Here is a 26,556-nt window from a genome sequence, read left to right as displayed (position 1 = left end):
GGGAGGTGGTGGGGAGGAGGTGGCCGCGAAGCGGCCACCGACTCACCACCACCTCTCAGGCGAGCGAAGCGAGCGATTTCCTGGTCGCGCCGCGCGGGTGGGTAGGCGGCGCCCCGGAAGGGCCGCCGCGAAAATTGAGGTGTGGGAGGTGGGACGTAGTAGTTACAGCTTTTTTTCCTTGTATGTACATAAGTCTTTGCTGTGTGGTATGTTCATCTCTTAACTTTTGACACTTAATTTTTCAGTCGCGCTCAGCAAGAGTGGGCTGTGAGCTGTGGGCCGTAGATAAATACCGAAGAGCAATGGAGGGCGACAGGGTGCTGCAGTACGATATATTGCTATTGCGCGAAGGTATTCTTAATGGCAATGCGCCGTTGAGTGGTCGCGCAGGGACAAAAGTCCATGGACGCCCCGCTTTTTCCTTTACCGCAGCCTGCGTCTTGAATTCTGAACTTCCAACGTCTATTGACGCTGCCCTCCTCTCTTCGCCTGACCACCTGCGGCAGCAGTATCAATGAGCATATGCTGCAGCCGCAGTCCCAAGTCATACTCAGCATGGCGTCGTGACATTTATGAACATCTATTCGCTGTACCATGCGAGCGACGCAACCGCGATTGGGATTTCTCCATCCTGCGTCTTCGAGAAGACGCGTGAGAGGGTTCAGTACGAGTAGGCGATTCAGGAGCCCTGATACATCGCAGGAAGATGGCGAGACTGGCTTCATTGAGTGGTCTCCCGGCAAAGCTCCTAACGGACCGAGCGCTAGGTCGTCGGTGACAGCCCGCGCAGAGAGGACGGAGTATCTAACTACGCACAGGCAGCCGAGCTCAGTGGGTGCAGCAAAGTATACGTTCAGGCAACGAGAGCCAAGCGATCCCACGCAGGAAAATGCCGAACCACCCAGACGCGGACGGAGAATTATCTACGGGGCGGTAGTGCCGCTGAAAGGCATTCTATTCGATGCGCCCAATCTGCATAATGGTCATGCGGGCCAGCAACGTGCAACAACACGCAAAGGAGGAGCAGGATTCGATCCTAAATCTCCAGAGGTGCTCGAGGGGTTCGGGGATATGCTGCAGAGTTTGAAGGGCCTACAAAGACACGTAGCCGAAACAGCCTCCAACGCGCCATCACAGCGAGCTCCTCCTAGCAGTACCGCCTCCGACCGACCGGACCGCCCACCGCCACTAGAATCACCCGTCTCGAAGATAGTCACAGACATATTCAAAGAAGCGCAGCGCCCACTCAAAGCGCCGCCACCTCCGGAGGATATCACACCACTAGATCAAGATCCCTGGGCGGAAATGCTGGCGACTCCTGTACGGCTCTGTGCTGGCAGTGGAGCGAGAGTGCCGAGAGGCTTGATGGCCGAGTGGAGTGTGGTGCAAGATGAGGAGGGTGATGGCAATCTCTGGCTATTGCCTGCCGGGTTGGCGGATGTGGGTAAGTCGGAAAAGGATGTGGCACTGATAGAGGAAAAGAAGCGGAGGAAGGCTGCGAAGAAGGCGGCGAGCGGAGGGCACTTGAGACCTGGGTCGAGCGGGAGCATGGACGCAGGCGATGCTGTGGACGCCGTGGCAGAAGCCCAAGAAGAGAATGGGGACTTCCAGTACGACGAACACAACGACGTGCATCCGGCATCGCCTCCTGACACCGACATCAGCAACACCAGGAACTCTGTCCTCTCCTCTCAATCTAGACACCTCTCAGCCACCAGATCCCGACCCCTCGCCACCCACCTCGTCCCACACCTCAACCTCATCCGCCAGCTGACAGTCGAACTCACCCTCATTCCGCCCCCAAAAGCCAAAAAAGGCGCTTCGGCGTCGTCAACTACTAGCGACAACACTGCCCCACTACAGCAGGCCCAGCTGAAGACCCAACACTCCGCCATTCGCAATTTGCTGCCGACGCACCACAAGCAGAAGCTTGATGCGCTTGGTCACTTTGAGCGAATGCATGGGACGGCGGCGGGCAAGAAAGGCGCAGCCAAGGACCAGTCAGCAGCGCCGCTGACTCAAAGCTCCGAGGAAGAAGACCAAGCTATTGACGCTGGCGATGACCTCGATAAACAGCTCCGCGCGGACGATGTAAGTGGCGTGCAATGGGACCCCCTCATCGCGGGGCGAATGGTCACAATCCTGCGCGAGCGAGTCATCGAAGGGCTCAAGGTCGTCCTTCGGGAGCATGTGAAGCATGAGAGGGACGACTCCTCCGTGCAGAGGATAGCTATCATCGAGGGCAGCCTGCGATCCCCGTCCTCGTGGAGACCATCCTTGCAGGACCTGAAGAAGGCTGGTCTTGTGCTTGGGCCCAGTCGAGCAGCGCTTAATGACAACGCTAAGGACTCGCTCAATGCGGCTTCTGCGTGGGAGGTGGGGAGCGGCTCAGCAGCAACGCCAACGACCGACAACAGGCCGCTCTTGTTGGGTTCCAAAGGCGAGATCCACCCACGGCGGCCCCGGGTCATGCTGCATCTGGGCTCTTGGCCTTATCAAGTGCTCCTCGATTGGAGCCCGTCTGTGGCAGCTGCTCCCATTCTCGTCGAGGAAGAAGCAGGCCACGACCAGCGCAGCAAGTCTCTGGCGGAGACGTCGGCAGCGAGGAGCTTAGTGCCGCCGATGCTGGCGGGATTGGGGCGGTCGAAACCGAAGGTGCCTTATTTTCCGCTGCTACCGATGTTGGGGGCGGACGGCTTGATGCGGGTCAAGGCTGAAGTGCTTCGGCTGCTCGACCCCAAATCATCCCCCGCAGAGGTTGGTGGCGCTGGCGATGACGGCAAGGGCGGTGGAGACGCTGCCTTCAGGAGGAAGCACTGCATTGACATCTTCCCTCCTAAATGCGCCAACGGCGATGGCGGGGGCTTCAGCTTCAGTGCTGGGCGCGAGTTGTCGGAGGCAGAGGCTCAGCTCGAACGTATCCGCGCCCTTCTGACGACACCTCCGTCATGCCCTGGCTCACACAACAATCATGTCCACAGCAGCGACGGCTTCAACAATCTCACTACTGCTGCTGGCAACAGCGGCGACGACGACGACTCCCTCATGTTCACCGATCCCTTCTTTCCCACGCAGTCAGAAAAAGCCCCGACCACAACAGGTCCGTCACCGCCGCCAACGCACCCGGAGGATAAAGATAGCGAGAGCATAACCCTCCTCCTCCGCGCCTCGACCCGCTATCTGCCCCTCCTTCTCCCGCATCTGTGGATGCTCTGGCGGTATGTGGGTGGGAGGAGGTGTCTGGAATTGTGGGAGGAGGGGATTGATTGTGCTGATGGGAGGGTTGTTGGGGATCCGCGGGTTGAGGCGATGGCTTCTCCGAAGGAGAACAAGGGATGAGGTAGGTTGAGTGTGTATATAGGTCGTTTCGCTATACCCATGTATAATTACACCAAGCACTCACCTAGAATTAATTCGAGAGATGTGTCGTCTACGACACGCAAGTTGGAACATCCATTGTCGAGTGATTCAGTATTCTGTGAGCCACGAGTATTGGAATGAGTCGTTGCAGCCCTCAATTATCTGTATACACTAGCCAAACTCTACACCACCGTTGCCATGCTATCCTGGTCTCAACTCGTTTGATCCAATCCATACAGTTCTGTGCGCCTTGCTCGCTCGCTTGCCCATATCCTGACGCCATATCACAAAATTCATACATAATAAAGTGTTAGACCCTGTGAGTCGCGAGCGTCGGCGAGGGCGGTCGACGAAGACTCAGTCGATCGGTTCTAGTAGAGGCCTCCGCGCTGCTTGGTCGTCGATTGCTGGCCGTGTGTCTTGGACAATTCATGTTTCCAGGCAAGCAATGTGTCCGTTAACCGCTGCTGTTCTGACTTTGAGGCGAGAATCGCAGCTCAACCGACGCGGTAAGCGTCATAAATCACCTCCGCACCACGCCTGCACCCACTGCCAACCCACATGCATGTATTGAGGAAAGCGTACCGCTCATCACCCGTCTCGAGCTCGAGGTTGATGCGGAACTTATACTGAGTAGGCGGAGTCGTATCAGCCGTCTGATTGTCCTGCAGCCTCTCCAGCACATCCTTTGGCCCCGTGCGCCAGCCAATACTCTTGACTGTGATATATGCGGGCGGCTCGTCTTGGGTCTGGAGAAGGTAGCTGGCCTCGACGCGTGTAGCCAGATCCTTGAGCACGAGCTGATTGTCCTGTCCACCTGGAATGACGACGCCCTTGCCCCATCGACCAGCCCACTGGCCGCCGATGAAGGAGATCCAGTTTCGCTGACCGAACATGGTGGGACCAACGGAGATTTTGGGGTTGAGTTTGACAGACATGCGGAAGTCGAGCTCGAGGGTTGGTGTTGGAATGGATAGGGAGCGGGCGACATCGTTCTCTTCGAAGCGGTGCAGGAGATTGTTGGCTGGGATGGACTCTTTCATGACATTCTGGTAGGTGGCACATTCGAGCAGATGTTGTCGCTGGCGGGAAGTGTTCTTGGCTCTGATCTGGTTGCAGTAGATGCATTGTACCGATAGGCACTTATCTTCTTCTTTGGCTCGGAACTCGACGAAGGCGGCATGGACGTCGTCGAGAGGAGGAGCTGGGATATTGCCTCCGCCTGACGCGCTTTTGGGAGTCGGCTTCGGCTTAGGAGTGGGACGCTGTTGCATCGGAGTCATGTTGGGAGGGCCTGCGCCCATGGGGCCCTGCGAGAAGCTGGTACCAGGAGGAAGAGACGGTCGATTCGGCATTGAGACGCCCGCTGGCGTGCCTTGAGGAGTGCTCATTCCGTTAGCCATACCATTAGGTCCAGCGAGACCTTGCGCCGGGCCATAGCCTGATGAGCTACCCGGCATGCCGCCATCGTTGGACTGGGGACGGGCATTGGGCTGATTCTGGAGGCCTGGACACTCGAGGAGATGCTGCTTCTGACGTGAAGTGTTCTTTGCGCGGATCTGCTGACAGTAGATGCACTGAACGGAGAGACACTTGTCGTCTTCTGCGGAGGTGAGATGAGGTTAGCGATGATGAATGCGTGATGGATACAGTATTGGTATGTTCGGTATGTATGCGTAAGAAGAACAAGGTATCGAAATGAGCGGTATTACCTTTGGCGCGAAACTCCACGAATGCCGCGTGCACGTCCTGGTCGATCGAGCGACCCATTTCGAACGGGACAAAGGCCGGACAGTCTATCGCAGTCACCCGATTGCTGCCGATTGATGAATTTTGATGCCGTTGTGATGGCTATGACGAATGAGCAGAGTGGTAGCCCTGAGGTTTCCCTCGCGTTTCCTGCCCAGCCATTTCGGTATCGCGCCAAGCCTGTACCCCGCCAAAACAGAAAAATCGCCCGAAAGACTCGCGTCACTTCGTACCAGTATCACCTCCAACATCCGTATTATCGTGGGCACATCTGTGGAAAGAGTGGCAGGTCATTGCAAATGCAATCGCGCTTCATCAGGTCCCTGCGTCATCGTAGACCCTCACCGGCGCCAGTTCCTTCGCACAAACAAAGTGTCGCCGCAGAGAGTCAATCAATCACGTGAACACGTCAATTGCACTGGCAGTGGAATTGGGCCAGGGATCACTCCCGGGGTCGTTCACCATGACTGACCCGGGACGAGACCAGCTATCGACATGACACACCTTGTAAGCTGCAGCTGTCTGCAAGGTACATGTAGACTCACCCGCGACTGACTTCAGCAAGGTACAATGCCAGTTTCGATTCAGCAATCACTCCGGTTGATCATGAAAGATGGTAATATTTTGCGCTCAGCAATCACCACTGGCTCATTGCTCCGGCAAGCCAAGAATCGCTTGTGCAGTCTTGCAGTAGGTACTGTACAAGCGTCCTCAAGTGCTCCGCCGCATGCGACATTCTGACGCACATACTTGACAACGGAATGCAGACGTTTAACACGGGAATCAATCACACGTGCTGCAGCCAAGTCTCGGACAGGCTGCTGTCGCCACGAGAGTCCGTTCGCCAGCAGAGAACACTTATTTGATGCGTATACTCCCGCAATCGACATGACATGGCTATGCAGGCAACACAGATCGTCGACAGACCGTTGTGGGATGAAGCTGTCCAAGCGATCGAGCAGACAGACAGCTGGCGCCAGTGCGGTGACATCTTGCAGAAAGCAACACGAACCACTGTCTCGAAGCCGTCAAAATCGAGTCCTGTACCGGCTGCCGCATCCTCGTCTTCTCGTGTAGTTGCTAACGACCTGACGACCATCTTGGAAGACATCCAGAACAGTGCAGCTGCATTCAGAAACAGCAAGTTGCAGCGTCTCAAGGACTTCGGCGCCAAGATTGCCGACGTGCTACAGACTATCAAGGACGTCGGCTCCGCGGCAGCTTCACTAAATCCATACGCATCGCTCGGCTGGAGCTGCATTCAATACGTGCTTCAGGTCATTACGACCAGTCGCGAGATCAAACACCTGTTTCTCGACCATTTACCGCGTGTTGTATCGCTCATTACTCGTTATCAGACACTCCAGTTGGTGTACAGTTTTCCGCCAGGCACAAGCAAGTCGAACAGCTTCTTCGAAGAGGCGCTGAAGAAGCTATATCAATGTCTACTCCAGTATGAGGTTGAGGCCATCATCTACGTCTCTTCCAGGAAAGCGAGGTTCAAGTCTGCATTCAAATCAGTAAGCGACAGTAGTGTCCAAAAGGCGTTAGACGACATCGTAGTGCAAGAAGCCCAAGTCAATACTCTGAAGCTCGATGTTGCACACGAAGCGGAAGAGGAACACTTCCGGATGCTTGAGACAAATCTGGCCACGCTTTCCCTCCAAACCGAGCCACATCTACGACACATCTCAAGCTTCATTCAGGACGAGCAGCGGGATAAGATCCTCGCTTGGACGTCAGACTACATGTACGAAGATTCACACAATCGATACAGAAGCGGCACTCATGGTAGCACAGGTGAGTGGCTTTTGCAGGACTCGCCGGAGTTTGATGATTGGCAGAACGACATCAAATCGTCAGCTTTCTGGCTGAAAGGCTTCATGGGCTCGGGAAAGACAAGATTGACCGCTATAGCCATCGATGCTATGAGTGAGCGCCTGGATCAGGCAAAGGGGGAACGTCTGGCATACTTCTACTGCGATGGGACCGATGAAACCGCGAAGAAAGAGTTCGCAACCGCTGCATCCGTCCTGCGATGCCTCCTCAAGCAAGTGGCTGAAGGCAGGATGATCAAGTCAACGTTGCCCTGGTCAAGGCTTACAATGCTCAGCATTCGCGCTCTAAATTGACCATCGAACAGTGTCTTGAGCTGATATGCAGAATCACCGCAAGTTGTCCCACAATCTTCATATTCCTGGACGGTCTGGACGAATGCGAGACCAGCGTGCAAGATGACTTGACTCGTGCCTTCAAGAAGGTGATGGACGAAGCCTTTTGCACGATCAAGTTGTTTATTTCCGGAAGACCACAAGTCGAGGTCGCCATGTCTGATGTCAATCCCACGGTCATCGATGTACGCGAACGAAATGCCAATGACTTGGCTGCTTTCATCCGCAAAGAGAGCTGCGATGCCGCAGTAAGGCCAAGAACTAGAGCACTATATATCAGGGACGGTGTCTCTCGTCGCGAAGAAGTCGAGCGCAGGATCACTGAGAACGCCGACGGCATGTTCCGATGGGCCCAAATGGCGTTCGCTTTCCTACATCAGACTTCCCGTGCCAGGGGCGTTCCTAGCTATGATGGAATGACCGAAAACCTGCAGAGATTGGGACAGCTTGACGGCCTCTTCGCCCTGTATGATGCGATATGGCTGTCCATCAACGAAGGACTTCCGGAAGTTGACAAGACCCGCTTGCGGTGTTTACTGACCTTCATGCTTTACGTGACGAACGATGCTACGTTTGTGGGCCAGGTAGCATGAACATCAGACAGGTGAGCGAGAGTGGCGGTGATGCTACCTCGGAGACAGACCAGATTATGGCCCTATGTCCCGACTTCCTGCGCCACGGACGCTCCGGTCCGCGATTTCAGCATTTTTCTGTCCGAGAGTATCTGATCGAGCGACAAGCACAGGATTTTGGTTCCGGACCAGGCAACCTTTTCGTTGCCAAACTCTGTATTGAGCAATTGATCGCCTGCTGTTCTCCTCGCACAAATGCCCCAGAGCCGGCCACCGCCTCATTCCATGAATTCAGCATTCTGAAGTGGGGCATTCATCTTCACCGGGGCTTGGAAGCTCCAGACTCTTCCGAGATGGCCCCTGGTGAGAGGAAGAACATACGCAGGTTGGTAGACAACTTCTTGGGAGTCGAGAGGGCATCGCCTGCCTGGATTTTATGGACCAGAGCATTCGACAATGCAGGATCGCAACCAGGCTTCAGAACGTTGTGGCAAACACCGCACCGATCATTGGAGACCCTATTACAAGCGCTGTCCAGGGATCAGCCTCCAGAGTGGCAACCTATGCACAGCTGGTGTACCGACCCACCCTCTCCAGTCATCGCTCGTATTGTCTTTGGCTTGGGAATCGAGCAGCTTGCCACAGAGGCACTGACAATCGGTGTTCGGTGCGAGGGCCAGTCCGGCACTGTACGATTAGAGTCCACGCGCATGAGCCTCGATCCGATGTGGTATGCCCAACTCTACCGGGATGGAGACAGTGTTTCGGTACTCGAGAAGAAGGGATTCAACCATCATGATGTTTCGGACATGCGAACAGTGGTAAATGGTCTCAAGCTCGGGGCGCCCGGTCGCCTTATCAGGTTCGGAAACGAGAAGAGCTCTTCACGAACAGCCGCCGGTCTGGAGCTTGATTGGTGGCGTCCGACGCGTCATCTGGCCGTAGCACTGAGATTAGGGTATTGTCCAAGGATAACTCAAAAGACACGAGGTAATGGTCATCCTCGAAGCGGTCTCAACGCTGTGACTGGGAGGCGTCATGTTCAAAAGGGAACGGAAGCAATGCAAAATTTCGTTTGGTCAAGTCATGACCTCTACGCACGATTGAAGAATGCATTCTGCGATAGTCGAACGTGTTGATCGCACCAGCAACGAAATGGAACATTCGCGTTCAAGCTTCGCAACACGAGGTACATTATGTACTTATCGCTGCCGATACCGCGGGTGTGTGGCTTACGACACGCGGAGTGCAGGACGCAAAAAGGCATGTCATGACCCGGCAACCACGACTAGCCAGCCGAGCACCCACCGCAACGTCCCGCCATCACACCCGCTCCCGCAACAACACAGGCAATCCCCTTCCCGTAACAATCGCCGTCATCCCCCTCTTCACCTCCAACCGACACCCCGGATCCACCAATTGCACCTCGAACCGCATCAGTAAACTCGCCGTCACTTTCAGCATCTCCGCCCACGCCAAATGCACTCCCAAACAAACCCTCTTGCCATGACTAAACGCGAAATTCGTGCGGTTCATCAAACTCGCCTGCGCCGCATCGATCCCATCGAGCCACCTCTCAGGTAAGAACTCGTGCACGTCGTACCGATCGTGTGGGTCGAAGACGCTGCGGTCGAGTTGCAGGGCTGCTTTGTTCAGGCTCACGACCGTGCCGCCAGGCAAGAACGTCCCAGCGATAGCTACGCCGCCTACGGGAACTTCGCGTTCAGTCGGGCCTGATTGAAGGGGTTGGACGCGTTGAGCTTCTTTGATGCACGCCTCCAAATACGGCAGTTGGTTTGCGGCTTCGGTATAGGGTGGTGGGAAACGCGAGAAGGTCGCTTCACCAATCTCCTGCTGCACGCGCGCAAGGGACTTGGGATGTCGGAGGAGAAGGTAGAAGAGGATCGTAAGGCTGTGCGCCGTCGTCTCCGTCCCGCCATGCACGACCGCCAGGGCCAACGCTACAATGCGCGGGTTGGAGAACAACTCTGGATCTTTCTGCTGGGCTTGAAAGAACCTGTCCAGCAGATCGGCGTGTGCGAACGCCGCGCCACCCTTCTCAGTACGCTCCACGACACGCTTGGCGGCTATGGTCGTGATGAGCTCTGGTCTCGCAAAGTGTGCGAGGAGAGGGTTCTTAAAGACTAGCGATTCGAGATAGGGCGCCGCGAGCCAGTTATTCCAGTGCGCGAAGCGGATCTGGCCGCCGCGGCTGGTGTCGGCGACCGCAGCTGTTCGAGACGCGAGAGGCGTGTCGTCGCTGATGCCCAACGCGGGAGATCGTGTCGAAGGTGAAGGTGGAGGCCCACTGTTGGAGGTTGACTTGTGGGCCGGCGGATGCCAGGGCCGCGAGTAGCTGGGTGATGCTGTCGTCGATGTGGTGCTCGAATTCGAGGACTGCCGTGGTGCTGAAGACGTGTGCAATGTGGCGCTTTATAGCGGAGATTTGGGTTTCGTCACGACTGGAAAGCAGAGTTGACACAACGCCGCGGCCAGGGATGTATGGTGAGACCGTGTTGTACGAGGCGGCTTTCGGAAAGGGCTTGGTCGTGCCGTAGACGAGCGGGATGGCGTGTTGGTCGCTGAAAAGGACGCGATGGGGGCCGTAGCGGATCAATTTGCTGTTGGGGTATCGGGCGGCGAGGCTGGCGGTGGTCTGGCGGTAGTCGCCGAAGCGCATGACACAGAGGAGCCATATGTCAGTGAGAGAGGCGAGGAAGGGACCGGGGATGTGTCGGAGGGCGAGATGGCGGCGGATGACGGCTGCGAGGGTGAAGAGGAGGAGAGCGGCCGCGGTAAGGTCCAAGACATTGAGACAATGGCCGTAGATGAACATGATGTCGAAGGAGGGTTGTTGGAGCACAGAGGAGTCGTTGGTGCGTCTGCTTATCACTGGTGAAGCAACGAGCTCGATGGCTCCTCGACCGTTACATATCTCTGGTACATGTAGTCGAAGACCATATCACGCCGGGCGGAATAGTGCCGTGACAATCATTGCAAGATCGTCATTTCTTGATAACCCTAGACGTTCGTTCAACCTTACATAACATTCGCCATCCTGGTCAGCGTGTCTCCGGGAGGCCTCAATGATGTGCACGGCTTCCCTTGACCTGACTCGCCATCGCGCCTACCTTTCCTGGTGCAGAACCTGCGAGTTGCCTCGTGGCAGCGTCGGTGGATGCTGAGGAGAGGTTGCATGAACACGTACGGTGAGCGGACGAGCAAGTAAGCTGCTGAGGCGCTGAGACGCGTGTGGTGCGATCTGATCGTCGACCTAACTCTGCAATGCGCGCTCACAAGTGTGCTTGACTCCGAGCGGTAGACACTAATGATCGTACCTCCGTCGTGGCTATCTGCATTCTATGCGCAAAAAAATCCCGAGAATCGCGTAAGCCTAAGTATGATGGCAACGGCCTGTTCAGGATCTGGACTTTGAGCTCCGGTGTCGTTAAATCAGGTACGACTGCTACGAGCAGTCACCGTAAGTTCTTGCCAAGCGAGCTTCAGTCACAAGCTCTGAAATCCCGTCCTTCATCTTCGCCTCACTCACCACCCTACAACAAAAAAGCAAAAAGCAATGTTTGCGCCCTCGGTGAGGCTCGAACTCACAGCCTTGAGATACTCTTGATACTCATGACGAGCATATAAAAGTCTCACGCGCTAACCAATTGTGCCACGAGGGCATGTATTCGTAACGAAACACGAACCAAACTTTTTGGAAGTTGGTGTGGCAATTTTGTGCGATGTTTCAAGAGCAAAGTCGCAACATGCAAATATATATAGCTACAATAATTTTCGGCCTAGATCACTGACTCCAGGTTAAGGTAAAGTGATCGAAATAGGCTTTCCGGGCGAGCCAGCAGTAAGAAAATTGAGAAAAGTGATGATGCCATGATCGATCAGTATTTTCTACACTTATGTACAACGAACGGTCCCGCCTTTTGTATTTGCTCGCAGCTCCTTTGCTGGGCCGCAGCCCTTCCGGGCGGGCTCTGGCATGCTAGCTTACCCAAGCGGAATCAAAGCCATGCCCTTGTGCCGAATGGCAAGATCAAACGATCTTGTATACCTTCTTACACCACAAATAACAACAGATGGCAAAGCAACCCATGAAAGCCGTGATGCCCCAGAACCAATACAGGTTCTCGACTTCTTGGCCTGGGACCATTACGTTCATGCCTGTTACACATGTGTTAGCACAGAGTCCGCCCTGCTGGCTTTGAGAACAATAAGTCGAACTCACCCCACATCCCACAGATAACATTCATAGGCAACACAATCGTACCAATGACCGTCAGCTTCCCCAAGATATCCGCCGTACTCTCCTGCCTCTCTCCCATCCTAATATTCACCTGCGCGAGGTAGTTGCTGTGCGCGCGACTGAGACTGGTCTCGTAGTGCGCTAGATTGGCGGACATGGTGATGATGTGGTCTTGAATATCACCAAGGTACAGCCCGATCTCAGAGCGAGGCGCTACTTCCCATTGCTCGTTGCAGCGCTTCGCGAAGCCCTTGATGACGTCTGCTTTCTGGCCGAGGAGGCGATAGAGCGAAGTGGTCTTCTTGCGGCACTCGCCGATGCGGCGGAGGACGGTGATGCCTGAGGGAGAGGTTGGTGGAGGTGCCTCGTCCTTCTCTGACCATGGCTTGTTCGGGTCGGCTTTCTTCTCCTTGCCCGTTCCGACGGCAGGCGCGAAGTTGTCGGACTCGCCGGCCAGCTCGTTGGTGGAGGACAGCGCGTTGAGGATGATCTCGTCGATGTCGTCGACTTCCTCTTCAATACCGGTGATCAGAGGCTGGTACACGTCGGTGATGTCGTCGATGATGGCGTAGGAGATCCAGTCTGCGCTCAAAATAAGGTAGTCCGTCAGCTGGCGGATCCGGCGCCGAACGTTGGCTGGGTGCGGCGTCTGATTGAAGTGGAACGTGATGATGCCGTGTCGGAATACGCACACGTACATGTTGACAGGCTCAAGGTAGTCTTCGGAATTGGGATCCTGCTCAAACGTGCGGTAATTGATAAAGTAGTAATTGCGAAAGAGCTCGACCTTTTCGCGTGCTTCTTGCATCATGATATCCTCGGAGGTCAAGGCGTGGATGCCGAACGTCTTGCAGAGGACACGCATCTCGCATCGGTAGGCGACAATACATCGAGCCAGAAGGTCGGTCGCGGTCCATACTTCTTCTGCTTTGGTTCCGGTGTCTGCGATTGCTGTTGCGGAGTTGCTTCGCCGGAGACACGCGAAGCCTTGCCTGAGCCTTCTCTGCTACCTGAAGGCTTGACCAGGCCATCGAGGCGAGAATTCAGGGTCGATAAGGGTACACCGCTCGTAGAGTCCGCGTTGGGCGACATCGCTCGTGAGGCAGCCTGGGGTGGAGGTTGCTCTTCCTCGCTTTCGCTGGACTCGCTGGACTCAATGATCTCGGGCGGATCGGGAATGAACAGCTCTCTGAAACTCCCGCCTTCCTGAACAAGCTCGGAAATTGTCTGAGCATGTATGGTGCTCTCGAACTCCTCGTTGAAGTAGGTGTATCGGTACGGCGCCTCTTCGACCTCGCGACGCCACATAGAGTTCCTCGGCCTGAGACGCCCATTGACCAGTACAGGCTCATTGACTTTCTTCGTGCGACGTTCACCATCCCTCATCTCCTTCTCGTGATAGCTCCATTCGTCCAGAACCCACAGCTTGGGCCAAGCTCTTCGCCTGTGCCTGCGCGGACGGCTCAAGTTCGATACGGTTGGGTGTAGATCCTCCTCAGCCATATCAGACAACTCCTCGGGAAAGCAAACATCTTCCTCACCCGGCCTTTGATGTGAACGATGTCGTTGGATGCCTTCTGGTCTTAGTCTAGGGGATGGAGGCGCCGAGTTGGGCTCATTGTCATCGAGCAGATCCTCGTCGATATCAATCAGAGCATCCCGGCTACCCATACCCTGCGTTCGGCGGCTTTCGAGTGAGCGAGGCAGGAAATTGTCGGTGCCAACCATGACATCTGCTGGGTCATCATATGCAGGACTGGCAGGTCGTGAGGGTGGATTATTGACATCGTACTCGGGCTGGCTCGGGAAGCTGGTACCAGTCTTATCGGTACCTCTTCTCTTTATTGTCCTGGTTCGTGATGAAGCGCTAGACGAGTGTGAATCCTTCTTGTACAAGCCGTAGTTTGGTGCATTGTCCGAGATCCTGTGCTGCTGGTGTCCGCTGATGAGGGGAGTGCGATCATTGGCATCGTCGTTCTCGTCGATGCCCGCAAAGTCCTCCCGACCGCCGTTACCACGACTTTGAGGGCGTATGCCAGGACTAGTGGCATTCTTCGCAAAGCCTGGACTCTTGAACCCGTTCCCTCCCACGCTCTTACTAAGGCCGCTAGAGAACATGCCCGGCAACAGCCTTGAGTCCCGCCTGGGCCGCATGCTGGGCTGCTCGCGGTGATCGTTGAATAGCGTCTCGCTATCAAGGCTATCGTTGCTGTATGTTCTCTTGCGCTGGTAGAAGTCTCGTCTGCGGACTCCGTCTCTGTCTCCTGCTCCAGATGCTTCCATGATTGCATGGTCTATTCCCGTGTTTCTGTTCCTGTTCTCGCCACCCGATTCATCGTGATAATCCGCCGAACCGATGTCCGATGGGGCAATGAAGGATTGCCGGCGAGCCTTCGCTTTCTTCTTCTTGCCTCCGCGATGCCGTCGGCGGTTCTTGTGCTGTGATGTAGTGTTTTCGCTTTGCGGGACTTCGGGCGTACTCTGTGTCTGTGTAGGCGCTGCGGGTGGACGCTGCTGATCATTCGCTTGGGCTGCAGAACCACCGCGCTGCGGTGGAGGCAGAGGATGCATGATCTTGGAGGCTCAGAGAAACAGTCGACGTGTCAACAAGACTACTGTCGGGCGGACTCTGTGACTTTCAGCCCACTATCAGCCTCGAACCGATGGAAGGTGATCAGGATCGGCGTAAAGCAGCAACAGCCAAGCACTGGGGAGGCCGCTGTCGAAGCAGGTGCGATAGCGTATCGTGTTCTGACACTGATGAATGCCTAGCTGCCCTTCGAAATCGCCAGGGCGGCCTCTGTCGTTGAAATGATGAAAAAACAGTAATATTGTTGAAATGAAGTCCAGGTCACGAATTCGATCAAGCAGGACTCACAGACTTACCAAGACCAATAGACGCGCAAAAAGTGACGTCGAGAGAAAAGCTTCGGGTGGGCTTCATCGGAACTTGAACTTTGGCCGTGGCGATCATCTCCTGCCAATCATCATTCATGGCATCGATGCGAACCCTACCACTGGCAAGCGGCATTGGACAATGTACGTGCTGTCTTCCTCAGGGCGTGCTCTATAATATTGGTAGCGTCGAAGAGGCAACCTGATAGCAGTGTCTGGGCCTTGTCGCACCGTACCTGATCATCCAGGAAACAACACCACCACCATCCGTGGCGGCAGCGGCTTGGCTGTGGACTTGAGCGACTCGGGGAATAGGTCGCGTGCCTGACTACCTAGTTGAGTCACAGGGATCTGGGAAGCACTTCGTTGGCAGAAAAACGGAAAGGTGTGATGTGAATAATCGTGTGCTTCCAAACGACGCTACGTTCATGTATGCATGTGTGTATATACAACAGACCCATCGTCGTCGTGCTCTCGCATGGCTGTCGTGCTGCGAACTCGCTTGCATGGCATTCATCAATGACTTTTGTACAGGCTTCTCCCTCCCAGCTCTGGGTCTGTTCATGTTCGTGAAGCTCTTTTTCTTCTCTCCTCCCTTTCCCGCTTGCTCTGCTCCTCAAACCTCCTCTTAGGGGTATCATCCATAATATCGTCTTCATTCAAGCCAACATCATTTTCTGTTGTTCTTTCCGATAGGCCATTTCCCCATCCTGCTTCTCTTGGTACCGTCTTCCTTGACACCACTGCTTGAGCCTGGTACCGCGTCTGATTGACCGATGAGTGGCTCTGAGAGCTGCTCGAAGGTTGGGAGGGGTGGTAAGGGTGGCTCTTCGTCGACAAAGGCTGGGAATGGCCTGATGACGTCGCTACTGGCATGACTTGCGGCCGTGTCGGATCGTGGCTGAGCCCTGGCACCGTCGCCAGATTGTTGTCGCTGATGGAACCGTTGCTGCTGTTGCTGCTGCTGTTGTTGTGTCTCGCTGCTGCGGGGCGATAGTGCTTCGGGGGAAGCGGTCTGTGGTATTGAGAGGCTTGATTGTGATGGTCGGACGTTATCGGTGGCCCGGTTCTCGTTGAATCGGACATGGGTAATGGTGGGAGGGGCGGACTGGCTTGCCTCGCGGGTCTCGATGGATGAGGTCCGCCATGCTGGTATGGCTGGTGGTACGAGCGTGTCGGCGGTGGTGATGGGGGAGAGTTGTTCGGTGAACTTCTCGTGGCTGCTGGTGGTAGCGCCGTGGGGAATGTCTTTGGCGCTGAGTCAGATGCTGTCTCGTAAGGCGGTGGGTGAGGATAGCGATACTGGGATGGACGTTGCGAATGGGTGGGGCTGGCATAAAAATAATCTTCATCGCTGTGGGTAGATGAAACAGAGCTGCTTGGGGAATGGACAGCAATCATAGGCGCCAGAGCGCCAGGTGTAACGCGTTCAGGTGATGCATAATGCAGCAGGGAGTGGGAGGAATCACCCTTGACAAGTCCCATTCTTTCTTCTTCCGTCGCATTCTTGTTGGCCCTCCTCTCATGACTGCTAGCTCGACTCGCAATACGAGGTCGCTGACTGGGCGAAAGTGTTGCATCGGGTTCGCTCGGGGTGACAGAACGGCGATTCCAGAAGTTGTTGAATGAAAATTGTCGTCGCGCTTCTTGATGCGGTTTCAGAGAGTTGGAGTCTTGCGGCAGTCTTGGTGACTGAGCGGCTGCGATGCCTGCTTCTTTGTCCTGTTGACGTCTTAGTCCCTTCGGCAGGCCATAGATATGCTCCTCGGCTTCGGCGAGACTGCCAGGACCGTAGGCAGTTACCGGGGTGTCTGGCTTTGTCGATCTCGCATCGATGGCTGTGAGAGGTACTGGACTCTTTGCTTCTTCGATGTCTCCACTTCCGCGGTGGTCGCGATGCATCACACTAAGCGTCCGCGCCCGCACTGTGTCGAAGAAGTTGTGGCTCTCGCGTACCTGCTCCTCTTCTGGGTCCGGAAACTTGGACATACCAAGCGGCGGATGAAGAGTCTGACGTCTCTGCGGCATACCGCTTCCCGGAGCTCCAATGACAGTCTTTCTCCTTCTTAGCCCATCCCATTCGACAACCTCGTTCTCTCGCACTGGCTCAAGGTGGTCTGCATCCGTTTCTCGTCGGAGTCGGTCTGCTTCATCCTCCTCCATTTTTCGCCGCGATTGTGAAAGTCGTCGGATGATGGCTGATGTGCCTCGAAGCGCATCCGCTTTCGGTTCTGATTCTGGTTGTTCCTGCTCGCCAATCTCTCTGATCTGGTCGAGATCACCCTTGAACACTGCCGCATCAGGCACATCTTTCGCAGACTTGCTCATCTGAAGCAGAATCACGCCGGAGCAGATCACCAGAAACCCCATGATGACAGTCGCAATCTGCACTCCAGTTCCGTGGAATCCTCGAAATAGAATGGCTGACGTGACTATCGTTGCGCTGGTGAACATGACGTAGTAGGTTGGCGTGACCAGTGCGGCGTTGAAGAGGTTCAGCGCCTTGTTGAGGTAGATGATCTCGGTCAGCAAAGTCGCCACGACAAAGACGAGCAGCACGTAGAGGAACCACTGATTGAACTGCGCTTTGCCACCAGCCTGCGCGACGACGGCCGATCCAAGACCCTGCGTAGCCACAACACTCAGTCCACCGATCAGACTGCAGATGCTGAGATATACAAGCATGCTCTTCTTGCCGTACTTGGGCGCAACCCAGAATGCCACGATGCCGCACCCGACGATGATGACACCGGCGTAACTCAAGAAACCGGGCGCAATGACGAAGTGTTGCATCTGCTGAATGTCGGCCACAGCTGACTGTTCGGGTGCGTTCATGACAATGACGATGCTGCCGATGATGCACAGGAAGCACCCAACTTTTCCGACAAAGCTGAGGCGCTCCTTCAGGAAGATCGCGCTCAGAACGGTTGTGACCACCACGGACAGCGCACCCAATGGCGTGACCAGGATTGCGTCGACGAAGGCGTATGCCACAAAGTTGCATATTTCACCAATGATCATAAGTGTCATGCCACCCCACCAGTGGAAGTTCTTCAAATAACCATAGCCTTCGCCCGCCTCTTCATTGTATTTCGCGTTGGCCTTGAGCAGACCAACCTTCTTCAGGACGAATGATATGCCGATGAAGATGCCGGACGCGATCGCGAGGGAGAGACCGACGGCGCGGTAGGCAGGAGGTCGTGAGGCTGGATCTCCACCAACGGCGGCTCGAGTGACGAACTCATGCTGGAGGCTATGGGCGGACGAATAGATGAGGTCTGCAGGAAGGTCGTTCATGATGGCTGTGAACTGTGCTGAATCGGTGCTGCAGACCTCCCCGAGGGTAGGGCACTATGGGTAGAGGGTATCTGGACGAGCTCCCACGCTATCGCAGAGCCATCGATGTATGTATTGAGGCTTTCGAGGTCGTAGCCGTAGACTCGTAGGGTCGCCCTGCCTGTTGTGGCCGTAGATATCGTGCAACCAACAAGTGTTGGGATGATCGCGAATTCGAGGCGGGTATGCACAGCCTAGGGTGTGACGATGCTCGGAAGGACTGTGTGGACAGCAGATGGAATGGCTGCGTCTTTCTCGGAGCTCTCGCTGCTTCGTTCGGATCGTCAAGTCGTGGCAGTATCACTCGCCGGCTTCGTTAAATCGTGAGATACTCAGACAAGGGTGTCGATGCGCTGGAAATCCTCAGTCGCAGTACCCAACAATTCGCTCAAGGAATCAGCAACTGCGACACGCCAACTCGGCCTTCTGGTGATAGCTATGCTTGCGTAATAGTGTTGGTGCGGTGAGTATAAAGCAGAAAGTGTTGCACCATTCTAGAACGTGGGAAGGTCAACCCTCATTCTCGCTACAGAAATCGAGACGGCGGGTCGCTCTTCGTTTTGGACGACGGCTGGGATGACGCAACTGCACAATCAAGGAACAGGCCTGGCCAGTTGCACCGCAGGAACGCAAAAGCTATGCCTAGAGAAGCCTAGGCCCGAGACTTGGGGATGCTTAGCCGAGCCTTCTTCCAGCCACGAAGACCACCTGGGCCTTCGTCTCGGCGCGTCTCTGAAACCGTGGAGGCGTTGCACGATATCATCAGCCCACGCACCATGTTTTATGCCTACCACAGCTGCTCATGGAGCCATTGCGTGTTCCCTCCCGTGAGTGTTGCAGCTTGCAATGGCGGAGCGAGAATTGTCGAGGAAGCTACCCATGGAAATACGGTACGGATTGCTTGCCATTGTTGTGGCCTGACCAGAACGGCAATGAGGACATCTGAGTCAAGAAATCTAGACGAGCAGGGATCTTGATAAGTTGTTTCACTCGCTGCAGGCGCTTCGCCTCCATCGACACATCATCAAAGGATCCGACATGCGCTGGCTGCAACGTTGCCACAGCTAACAAACACGGTTATGATCACCTTGTGCACACGTTCAGGTGCAGCCTAAAAGCACTATACACCAACGACAATTCTAGGTCACACGCAGTCGATTGCCATGTCTTCTAGCCCGCTCGAGCCCAACTCGCCATTCTCTTCCGCACCAGGGCACGTTTCGCGCTCGTGTCGCGATGCCTCTTCGACTTCCGCAGCGTCAGCGTCTTCGAACCACAGCACGCCCGGAGCTCCGTATGAAATGCAAAGTTCTTCGCTTTCGGCTATGTCACGGAGTGCAGTGTACCTTATGCATTGCTCAGACACCAGTCGCTGCCAACCGACGTTTTGTTTGAGAGTCGAATGATTGAACAGTGAACCAAGGCCCAGTGCTATTGCCTGAGTAGGCTTGCTGGAGCTGTCAGATGAGGGCCACGTGCTACAGGACTTCGTCAGCACAAGGGTGGTCGCTTCAGAGGCTTATCAGGACACAATGCGGCAGTACTAACTAGGTGTAGTGATCCAGCAAGGTATGCTTTGTGTGCTGCTCAACCTCCAACACCGGAAAGATCAACACTGGACTTATATCGATGACTGTTCCAGAACTGATGGGCCGAGTCGCGAACACCCCTCTGCCTAACAAAGGCGTCAGTCGAGGAAATTCTGCTTGATGAGAAACCAGAGCGCGATATACGACAGGAATCGAGGACGTGTACGGTCATTTCGCTGGTCTGTAACTGAATGCTTCGGCAGACCTACCTTTCGGTGTGTCAAGAACCAGAGCAAGGCCTTGTGCTCTTTGCAATTGCACTGCCTCTCGGCTGGCCATACAGCAGATGCTTCCAGAAAAGTCTTGGCAACAACACTATACGACGAACAGATATTGGGCGCCTCTGGGAGCCGATCTAGGTAGGTACAAGGACACCTCGTGATTGCAACGTCGATATAAGACGTTACGAGTAAAGTTCTCCGCCCGTCCAAAGGCGATGAATCAAGCAAGGTAGGCCTGCGTATAAACAAGTATTTTGTGCTCCAATATTGGCTGTGTTCCCGGAGAATGCCAATAACTCTCGAAAACTGCGTGTTGTACACTGACTGCAAAAGGCGAACCAGAGCCTTCGTCCCGCAGAAGGATTCGATCTCGGAGTACATCTCCGTCACCGACCGAGTCGGAGATCGCGCCTTTCTCCGAGCTCTTGCTATCGCAAGATATCACATCACCGGGCACGCATCACTGAAGAGGCCCGAGGAAACACGTATCCGGCGTCCTGCCAGCCTTTGCACATGGCGTCGGGGAGACCTCCACCGAACGTACTGCTGTTTGGAACTGGATCTGTTGGCGCGGTATACCTCTACGAGTTACTTGCAGCGGGATGCAAAGTGACCGCGGTTTGCCGTTCCAACTACGGCCAAGTGGCCGAGCATGGCTTTCGCTTGACGAGTGTACGGCACGGCAACCAGCAATACAGACCGACACAAGTCGTCCAGACCATCTACGAGTGCCAAGATGAGGTCTTCGACTACATTCTCATCTGCTCGAAAGCATTTCCCGGCAGTGTGCCCTCACTCGCTGAATTGCTCCAGCCTGCACTACAGAACAGGCCAGACACAGTGATTGTCATGGCCCAAAACGGCATCATGCTCGAAGACGAACTTGCCCAGGCATACCCTGACAATGTTCTTCTGAGCGGCGTGGTGTACCTACCTGCCACACAAACAGCACCTGGCGTCATTGAGTACCCAGAGATGCTGAACTTGCTGGAGCTGGGCACATATCCCGCGGACGCTACTGCTCCTGCCCAAGCAAAAGCCCACGACTTCGCTGAACTCATTCGCCGAGGCGGCGGCGCATCGGAAGTGCACGACAACATCCAGACTGCTCGGTGGACGAAGCTGGTCATGAATGCAACATGGAATCCTATCTGCGCCTTGTCGCTCTGTACAGACGGCGAGTTCCTGCTTAGCTCCGAACTCGCGTTTGACCTCGTCTGGAAGAACGCGCTAGAGGTCATTTCTCTGGCGAAGGCACTAGGCGTGCCCGGCGTGACGGAGGATGCTGCACGAAGCAAGCTCAAAATAGCCATCGATCGGTCCAAGAATGGGACAGGCCGTGCGAATAGTATGTTGCAGGATGTCAGACAGAATCGGCCTTTTGAGGTGGAAGCTATCCTGGGGAACATGGTAAGGCTAGCGAAGTTGCACGGCGTTGATGTGCCTAGGCTAGAGACGCTGTATGCCTTGCTCAAAGGCAGACTGGCTGCGCAGATGATCGCGGCAGCAGGGAAGACTCCATGAGTGTGCCTCGAGATGCTGTCTTATGCGATGTAGGGACAAGTCAGACCGTGTCCTTATCAGCAAGACTCGGAGGAAATGCCTCCACGATGAGGAATGATTTGCTTCTCAACTCTTTCAGGAGGACTCTCGGGGTGTACACATGCTCTCAAAGATGAGGACCGGCTCCAGATCCCTTGCAGCAAGGCTGATTAAAGGACTTGTGGGCTGTCCCAATCTATATGTGCGAGCGCTATGAGCGGCCGGCATACCGAATCAGGACTTCCCGGTCCCGCTCGGACCCCGCCCCCCAACCTAACATGGCGACGCGACATCTCTCCTTCTTCGTGAACTGGCCACTGTCCATCTCGGCTCGGAACTCTTCATGGCTGTCTTCGAGGACAGGACGGAAATGACGCCGTTCACAATGTAGGACAGTGTGGAAGCCTGAGTACTCACGTGATGCAGCCGTATTTCGAACTGTGAGATATTTTCGTGCTTACCTCAGATACGCTTTGAGCTGCGGTCTCGTGTCGATCACTCAGCCGCCTGATCCGCCGATCTCTCACGGGCGTACAGCCCTTGTTGTCATCATCAACTCGCAGACCATTCGGCCCCATCATGATAGGACATCCGAGTCTCGGCGTGAGGCATGTGCATGAATGAGCCAATCCCCCGGACTTCGCGGCCTTGAAGGGTCCAAGCCGAACTGCGAGGCGGTATAATGGCCTCATCGAGCACATAGAGGGAGGCCGCAGTGCCTACATGGGACATCTGACGACGTCATTTCGCTCACCCTCTACCAAATGCTTCGTGTACGCGCTCGGATTACAACACGAGCAATTACTGAGGCACGCTGATGAGCGTCAGGTATGTACACTAGGCAGCCGTGGTGAGGCATGGCAGTCAGCGTGAGAAGCATAAGTATGGGCTGACTCTCACCTCGATGGTCTGTCTGTTCATCACAGCAATTTGCAGCAAATCAAGAGAAGACATCTACACAAGTCCTCGCCACCAGCCACCCGCTCACCATCAACTCAACAGCATCCAACATAACACAGACCACCCACCACAATGGCTCAAGGCTTCCCCAACAGCTTCAACGTCGACTCAGGCAACTCCAACAGCCCCTACGCCGCAGAGGCATGGATCGAGCCCTGGCTGCTCAAGCACTCCACATTCTACCGCAAGCACCTCACTCGCGATGGCCGTCAAGAGTCGAAGTCGTCCCGTCGTGCCAGCATTATTGATGCAGAGATTCAATCGAGAAAGAACTCGGTAGCTGCTACGGAGAGGAACGATAGTGAGGACAGCACTGCCGCTGGTGCTGTGCCCGAGGAGTAGATCTATCCGCTACGTCCAGGAAGGAGGGAGTGTACAAACATAGCGTGTCGGCCCATCTGTGGCTTCAGTCTACTTGTCAACGCCAATGGAACGTGTTATCAGACCATCACAGTGATCTGAATCCTATGTCCGCATTGTAATACGTCCAACTCTCGTGAACTCCTGTGTGCACCTTAATACATGAGGTGAGCCAATGGCGACCACTGCATTTATATTTGTGAGGCACGCGCAACACTTCGACAATTGTCTGGCGCGGAAGCGAGTCATCATTCCAGTATCGTGCATGCAGCGAGTATTGTAGCTGCTATCTGTAACAACTGCCGCGATCTATTTACACTTGTTCTGTACGGCTCAAAGTCGCAAGCGATCTGCACTGATTTGAACCGGTTGACAAAGCAGACTGGAACTTTCGAAAGACCGGTTGACAATGAGCGCAGTGAGAACGATTGGATTGGCTCTGAGGCCGCCCAAAAAAGCTTAGCTTAACTGAAGAGAACCACAACCTCAAAGTCAACAAACGCGTTTTCACCTTGCCACCATCGTGGACACCACACCCATCACACAAAAATCATTTCCACATCCGCGGACAGACGTCTGTAGCACTAGACTCGCCTTTTAATGTCATATATGCAGTACCCTACGCGATACGAGCGTTTGACGCGCGAGATGCGGGGAAGTGTGCGCGGATTGGATGGTATGGGGTGAGCCATCGAACAAGCAGATGCTCCCCAGACAGGGGACTGGGATCGACATCCATGCATCGCGGCACCCCGTCTACGATGCAAGTAGGCTTCTAGAAGGTAGGAAGCTCGATCTGCGCTGTGAAGACGCGAGAAGACTGGTAGTTGCCAGCACTCCCTGCAGACCTGGGACGCGGCAGTTTCAAGACAGACGACATTCTCGCAAGCCATGTCAGACGTTTCCGTGTCCTCGACGGCGCTATTGACTGGCATGAACTACTACTTAGGCCGCGTCGATTACACTTTTGCGGGGTTGCTGAACCAACATGCCTTCGGGATGTGATGTCCCGCCCAATGAAGAGACATTCTGGCTTATTGTGCTCATAACCCGCCAAATGGTCGACCTCGGATCTGTTATTGTTGTGGCCTTTCCTTTGTACCGGTGCGGAGTTGTTGCGAGGAATATAGGGCGGACTCTGTCGCTCAAGCTCGGAGTGCCTCGTCTCGACAGAGTCTCTCCCTCTGGCCAACTAACCTGAACATCAGTACAGCACAATGGCTGACATCAAGGAACCCGAGAGGATTATCAAGACGGATCTGTGGCAGTTTGGTGCTCGACAGCGAACAGACGGACCGTATGCTGACAACCTGGACATAGATGTCTTAATCGTCGGCGCAGGCTTTGGTGGCGCATATGTATTATACGAGATGCGTAAGGCCGGGTACTCGACAGTTCTGTACGATGCAGGAACGAGCTTCGGCGGTACGTGGCGTTGGAACGTCTACCCCGGCGCTCGTGTTGACAGCCCCGTTCCGATTTACGAGCTGGCCATTCCGGAGGTGTACAACACTTGGCACTGGACCACTAAGTGAGTTCTGACAGCTTGGCGGCGAGCACATCTGACTGACGCGAACAAAGCTACCCTGATTGGCGCGAACTGCAGGCCTACTTTGACCACGTCGACAAGACTCTCGAGCTGAGCAAAGACTGCGCCTTCAAGTCGGTCGTCACGAGCGCGGAATTCGATGAGTCCGACGGCAAATGGAATGTTGTGACGGCGGATGGCCGTAAAGCCAAAGCTCGTTTCCTCGTCGTTGCGGCGGGCTTCGCAGCAAAACGATACATTCCGGGTTTCGAGTCCATGGACAAGTTCAGAGGCACTATGTGTCACTCTTCCTTCTGGCCCAACGAAGGTATTGACTACAAAGGGAAGCGCGTGGCTGTGATTGGAACCGGCGCAAGCGGTGTACAGATGATTCAGGCGATGGGTCCGGAAGCTACGCAGCTCGATGTATACCAACGGACACCAAATCTTGCGCTGCCGATGGGCAAGCGCGACTTGACCAAGGAAGAGCAGGATGCCCTGAAGCCTTACTACCCGGAGATCCTGGCATACAGAGAGAGGTGTTTCGCTGGTTTCCACTATGATCTGTGTGAGCGGAACACGTTTGACGACACGCCAGAAGAGCGCCAAGCTCACTTTGACAAGCTTTGGAAGCAGGCTGGCTTCGCGCTTTGGCTTGGCGGGTACAAAGATTGTAAGTTTGACACCACTGGAGTCCGCCTCGAATGAATGAAGCTAACATCAGCCAAATAGACCTCTTCGACGACAAAGCCAACGACGAAGCATACAAGTACTGGCGCAAGTGCCAGTCTCCGCGTGTCAAGAACCCTGACAAAGCCCGCATCCTCTTTCCCGAGAAGAAGCCTCATCCTTTCGGCGTGAAACGACCCTGCCTTGAGCAGAGTTACTACGAGGTTCTGGACCGAGACAACGTTGGTCTTATCGACATCAACGAGAAGTCAGGCACGCCTATCGTCGGATTCACCGAGAAGGGCATCAAGACGTCCGATGGCAAGGAGCGGGAATACGACATCATTGCGCTCGCAACCGGCTTCGATGTCGTGACCGGCGGCATGACTTCCATGGGCCTGAAGAGCATCCATGGTACCCTCCTCAAGGATGAGTGGAAAGAAGGCGCGCAGACCTACCTCGGAACCACCATCAGCGGCTACCCCAATATGTTCCACCTGTACGGTCCCCACGGCCCAACTCTCCTCGCCAACGGTCCATCAGCCGTCGAAATTCAGGGCCGCTGGATCCGAGACGCAATCAACTTTGCGACGAGGCAGAAGCTGAAGTACATTAATCCCAGCAAAGAGGCTAGTGACGAGTGGAAGAAGAGGATCAATGACCTGGGGAACTTGACGCTGTTCCCCACGACGAGGTCAACATACATGGGCGGCACAGTCCCGGGCAAGAAGAACGAGATGACTTGCTATGCGGGTGGGGTGAATGCATATAAGGATGAGATCAGGGGCAAGTTGACGGACTGGGTGGGCTTTGAGGTTGTTGCGAATTGAGGCTCATCTGTTTGTCAGTGCTTTACGCAAGTGGTGTGGCACATCGCCGAGGGCCAATACTTTTCATGCTCCAGGGCGGCCTCCGCGACCGTAGTCAATAATTTTCGCGAAAATCCTGCGCCATGACCCAGCGGTCTCAAGCCAAGCTGTCTCGTCAAGCGTCATCCTCCGAGCCCTCCGAGCTATTCCATGTATAACTCAGTGCCATATGTACTACAAAAACCTGCACTTTGAATGGAGCACTTACCCAACCTCGAATGATGCTGCCCATCGCGGCCTAGCGTCCCCGCGGCAAATTCGGCACTCGGGCGCGCCAAGCCAGTGATGCCAAATCCGACCACGATATCATCAACACGCATTCTTTAGAGCCTCGCCTTCTTAGCTACGCGTGCTGCCTTGAGTAATGTTTCGATATATCGAGTAACATGATCCGACCTAACGCAGGAACCCGCCTGCCACTCTTCCAAGCCCTTCCGCTCGGTCACGTAGGTGGGTGCCTGACGCTGGGAAAAT

The 26,556-nt window shown here is 55.0% G+C and overlaps 7 protein-coding genes across 7 annotated transcripts; 3 read left to right on the top strand and 4 right to left on the bottom strand.

Annotated features, from left to right (window-relative positions):
* Positions 1-16: 16 nt before the first annotated feature.
* Positions 17-3,339, top strand: AB675_11216 (uncharacterized protein; the record flags this gene model as incomplete). Its single annotated transcript, XM_018140043.1, has 3 exons — positions 17-97; positions 703-770; positions 819-3,339. Coding segments are annotated over 3 exons (2,670 nt in total), but the record flags the coding sequence as incomplete, so codon positions are not given.
* Positions 3,340-3,857: 518 nt separating this feature from the next.
* AB675_11215 (uncharacterized protein) lies at positions 3,858-5,130 on the bottom strand (the record flags this gene model as incomplete). Its single annotated transcript, XM_018140042.1, has 2 exons — positions 3,858-4,963; positions 5,073-5,130. 2 exons carry the CDS (start codon positions 5,128-5,130, stop codon positions 3,858-3,860), a joined length of 1,164 nt encoding a protein of 387 aa, XP_017994543.1.
* A 4,045-nt stretch (positions 5,131-9,175) lies between these two features.
* AB675_11213 (Pisatin demethylase) lies at positions 9,176-10,688 on the bottom strand (the record flags this gene model as incomplete). Its single annotated transcript, XM_018140041.1, has 2 exons — positions 9,176-10,112; positions 10,162-10,688. 2 exons carry the CDS (start codon positions 10,686-10,688, stop codon positions 9,176-9,178), a joined length of 1,464 nt encoding a protein of 487 aa, XP_017994550.1.
* A 1,215-nt stretch (positions 10,689-11,903) lies between these two features.
* On the bottom strand, positions 11,904-14,684 carry AB675_11212 (putative metal ion transporter C17A12.14; the record flags this gene model as incomplete). Its single annotated transcript, XM_018140040.1, has 3 exons — positions 11,904-12,031; positions 12,096-12,978; positions 13,002-14,684. 3 exons carry the CDS (start codon positions 14,682-14,684, stop codon positions 11,904-11,906), a joined length of 2,694 nt encoding a protein of 897 aa, XP_017994544.1.
* Positions 14,685-15,678: 994 nt separating this feature from the next.
* On the bottom strand, positions 15,679-18,305 carry AB675_11211 (Magnesium transporter NIPA2; the record flags this gene model as incomplete). Its single annotated transcript, XM_018140039.1, has 2 exons — positions 15,679-15,916; positions 16,093-18,305. The coding sequence occupies 2 exons, from the start codon at positions 18,303-18,305 to the stop codon at positions 15,679-15,681; spliced, it is 2,451 nt and encodes an 816-aa protein (XP_017994538.1).
* A 2,362-nt stretch (positions 18,306-20,667) lies between these two features.
* AB675_11210 (putative 2-dehydropantoate) lies at positions 20,668-21,678 on the top strand (the record flags this gene model as incomplete). The annotated part of the gene is made up of 1 exon (XM_018140038.1): positions 20,668-21,678. The coding sequence occupies one exon, from the start codon at positions 20,668-20,670 to the stop codon at positions 21,676-21,678; it is 1,011 nt and encodes a 336-aa protein (XP_017994532.1).
* A 1,050-nt stretch (positions 21,679-22,728) lies between these two features.
* AB675_11209 (Baeyer-Villiger monooxygenase) lies at positions 22,729-26,043 on the top strand (the record flags this gene model as incomplete). The annotated part of the gene is made up of 4 exons (XM_018140036.1): positions 22,729-22,983; positions 24,225-24,547; positions 24,598-25,217; positions 25,277-26,043. The coding sequence occupies 4 exons, from the start codon at positions 22,729-22,731 to the stop codon at positions 26,041-26,043; spliced, it is 1,965 nt and encodes a 654-aa protein (XP_017994534.1).
* Between the last annotated feature and the right edge of the window lie 513 nt (positions 26,044-26,556).

Source organism: Cyphellophora attinorum (genome assembly GCF_001299255.1).
Source record: "Cyphellophora attinorum strain CBS 131958 chromosome Unknown Contig56, whole genome shotgun sequence".
NCBI classification, from domain to species: domain Eukaryota; kingdom Fungi; phylum Ascomycota; class Eurotiomycetes; order Chaetothyriales; family Cyphellophoraceae; genus Cyphellophora; species Cyphellophora attinorum.
Note: the sequence above shows the minus strand (reverse complement) of the source record. Positions and strands in the feature narration are given on the sequence as shown.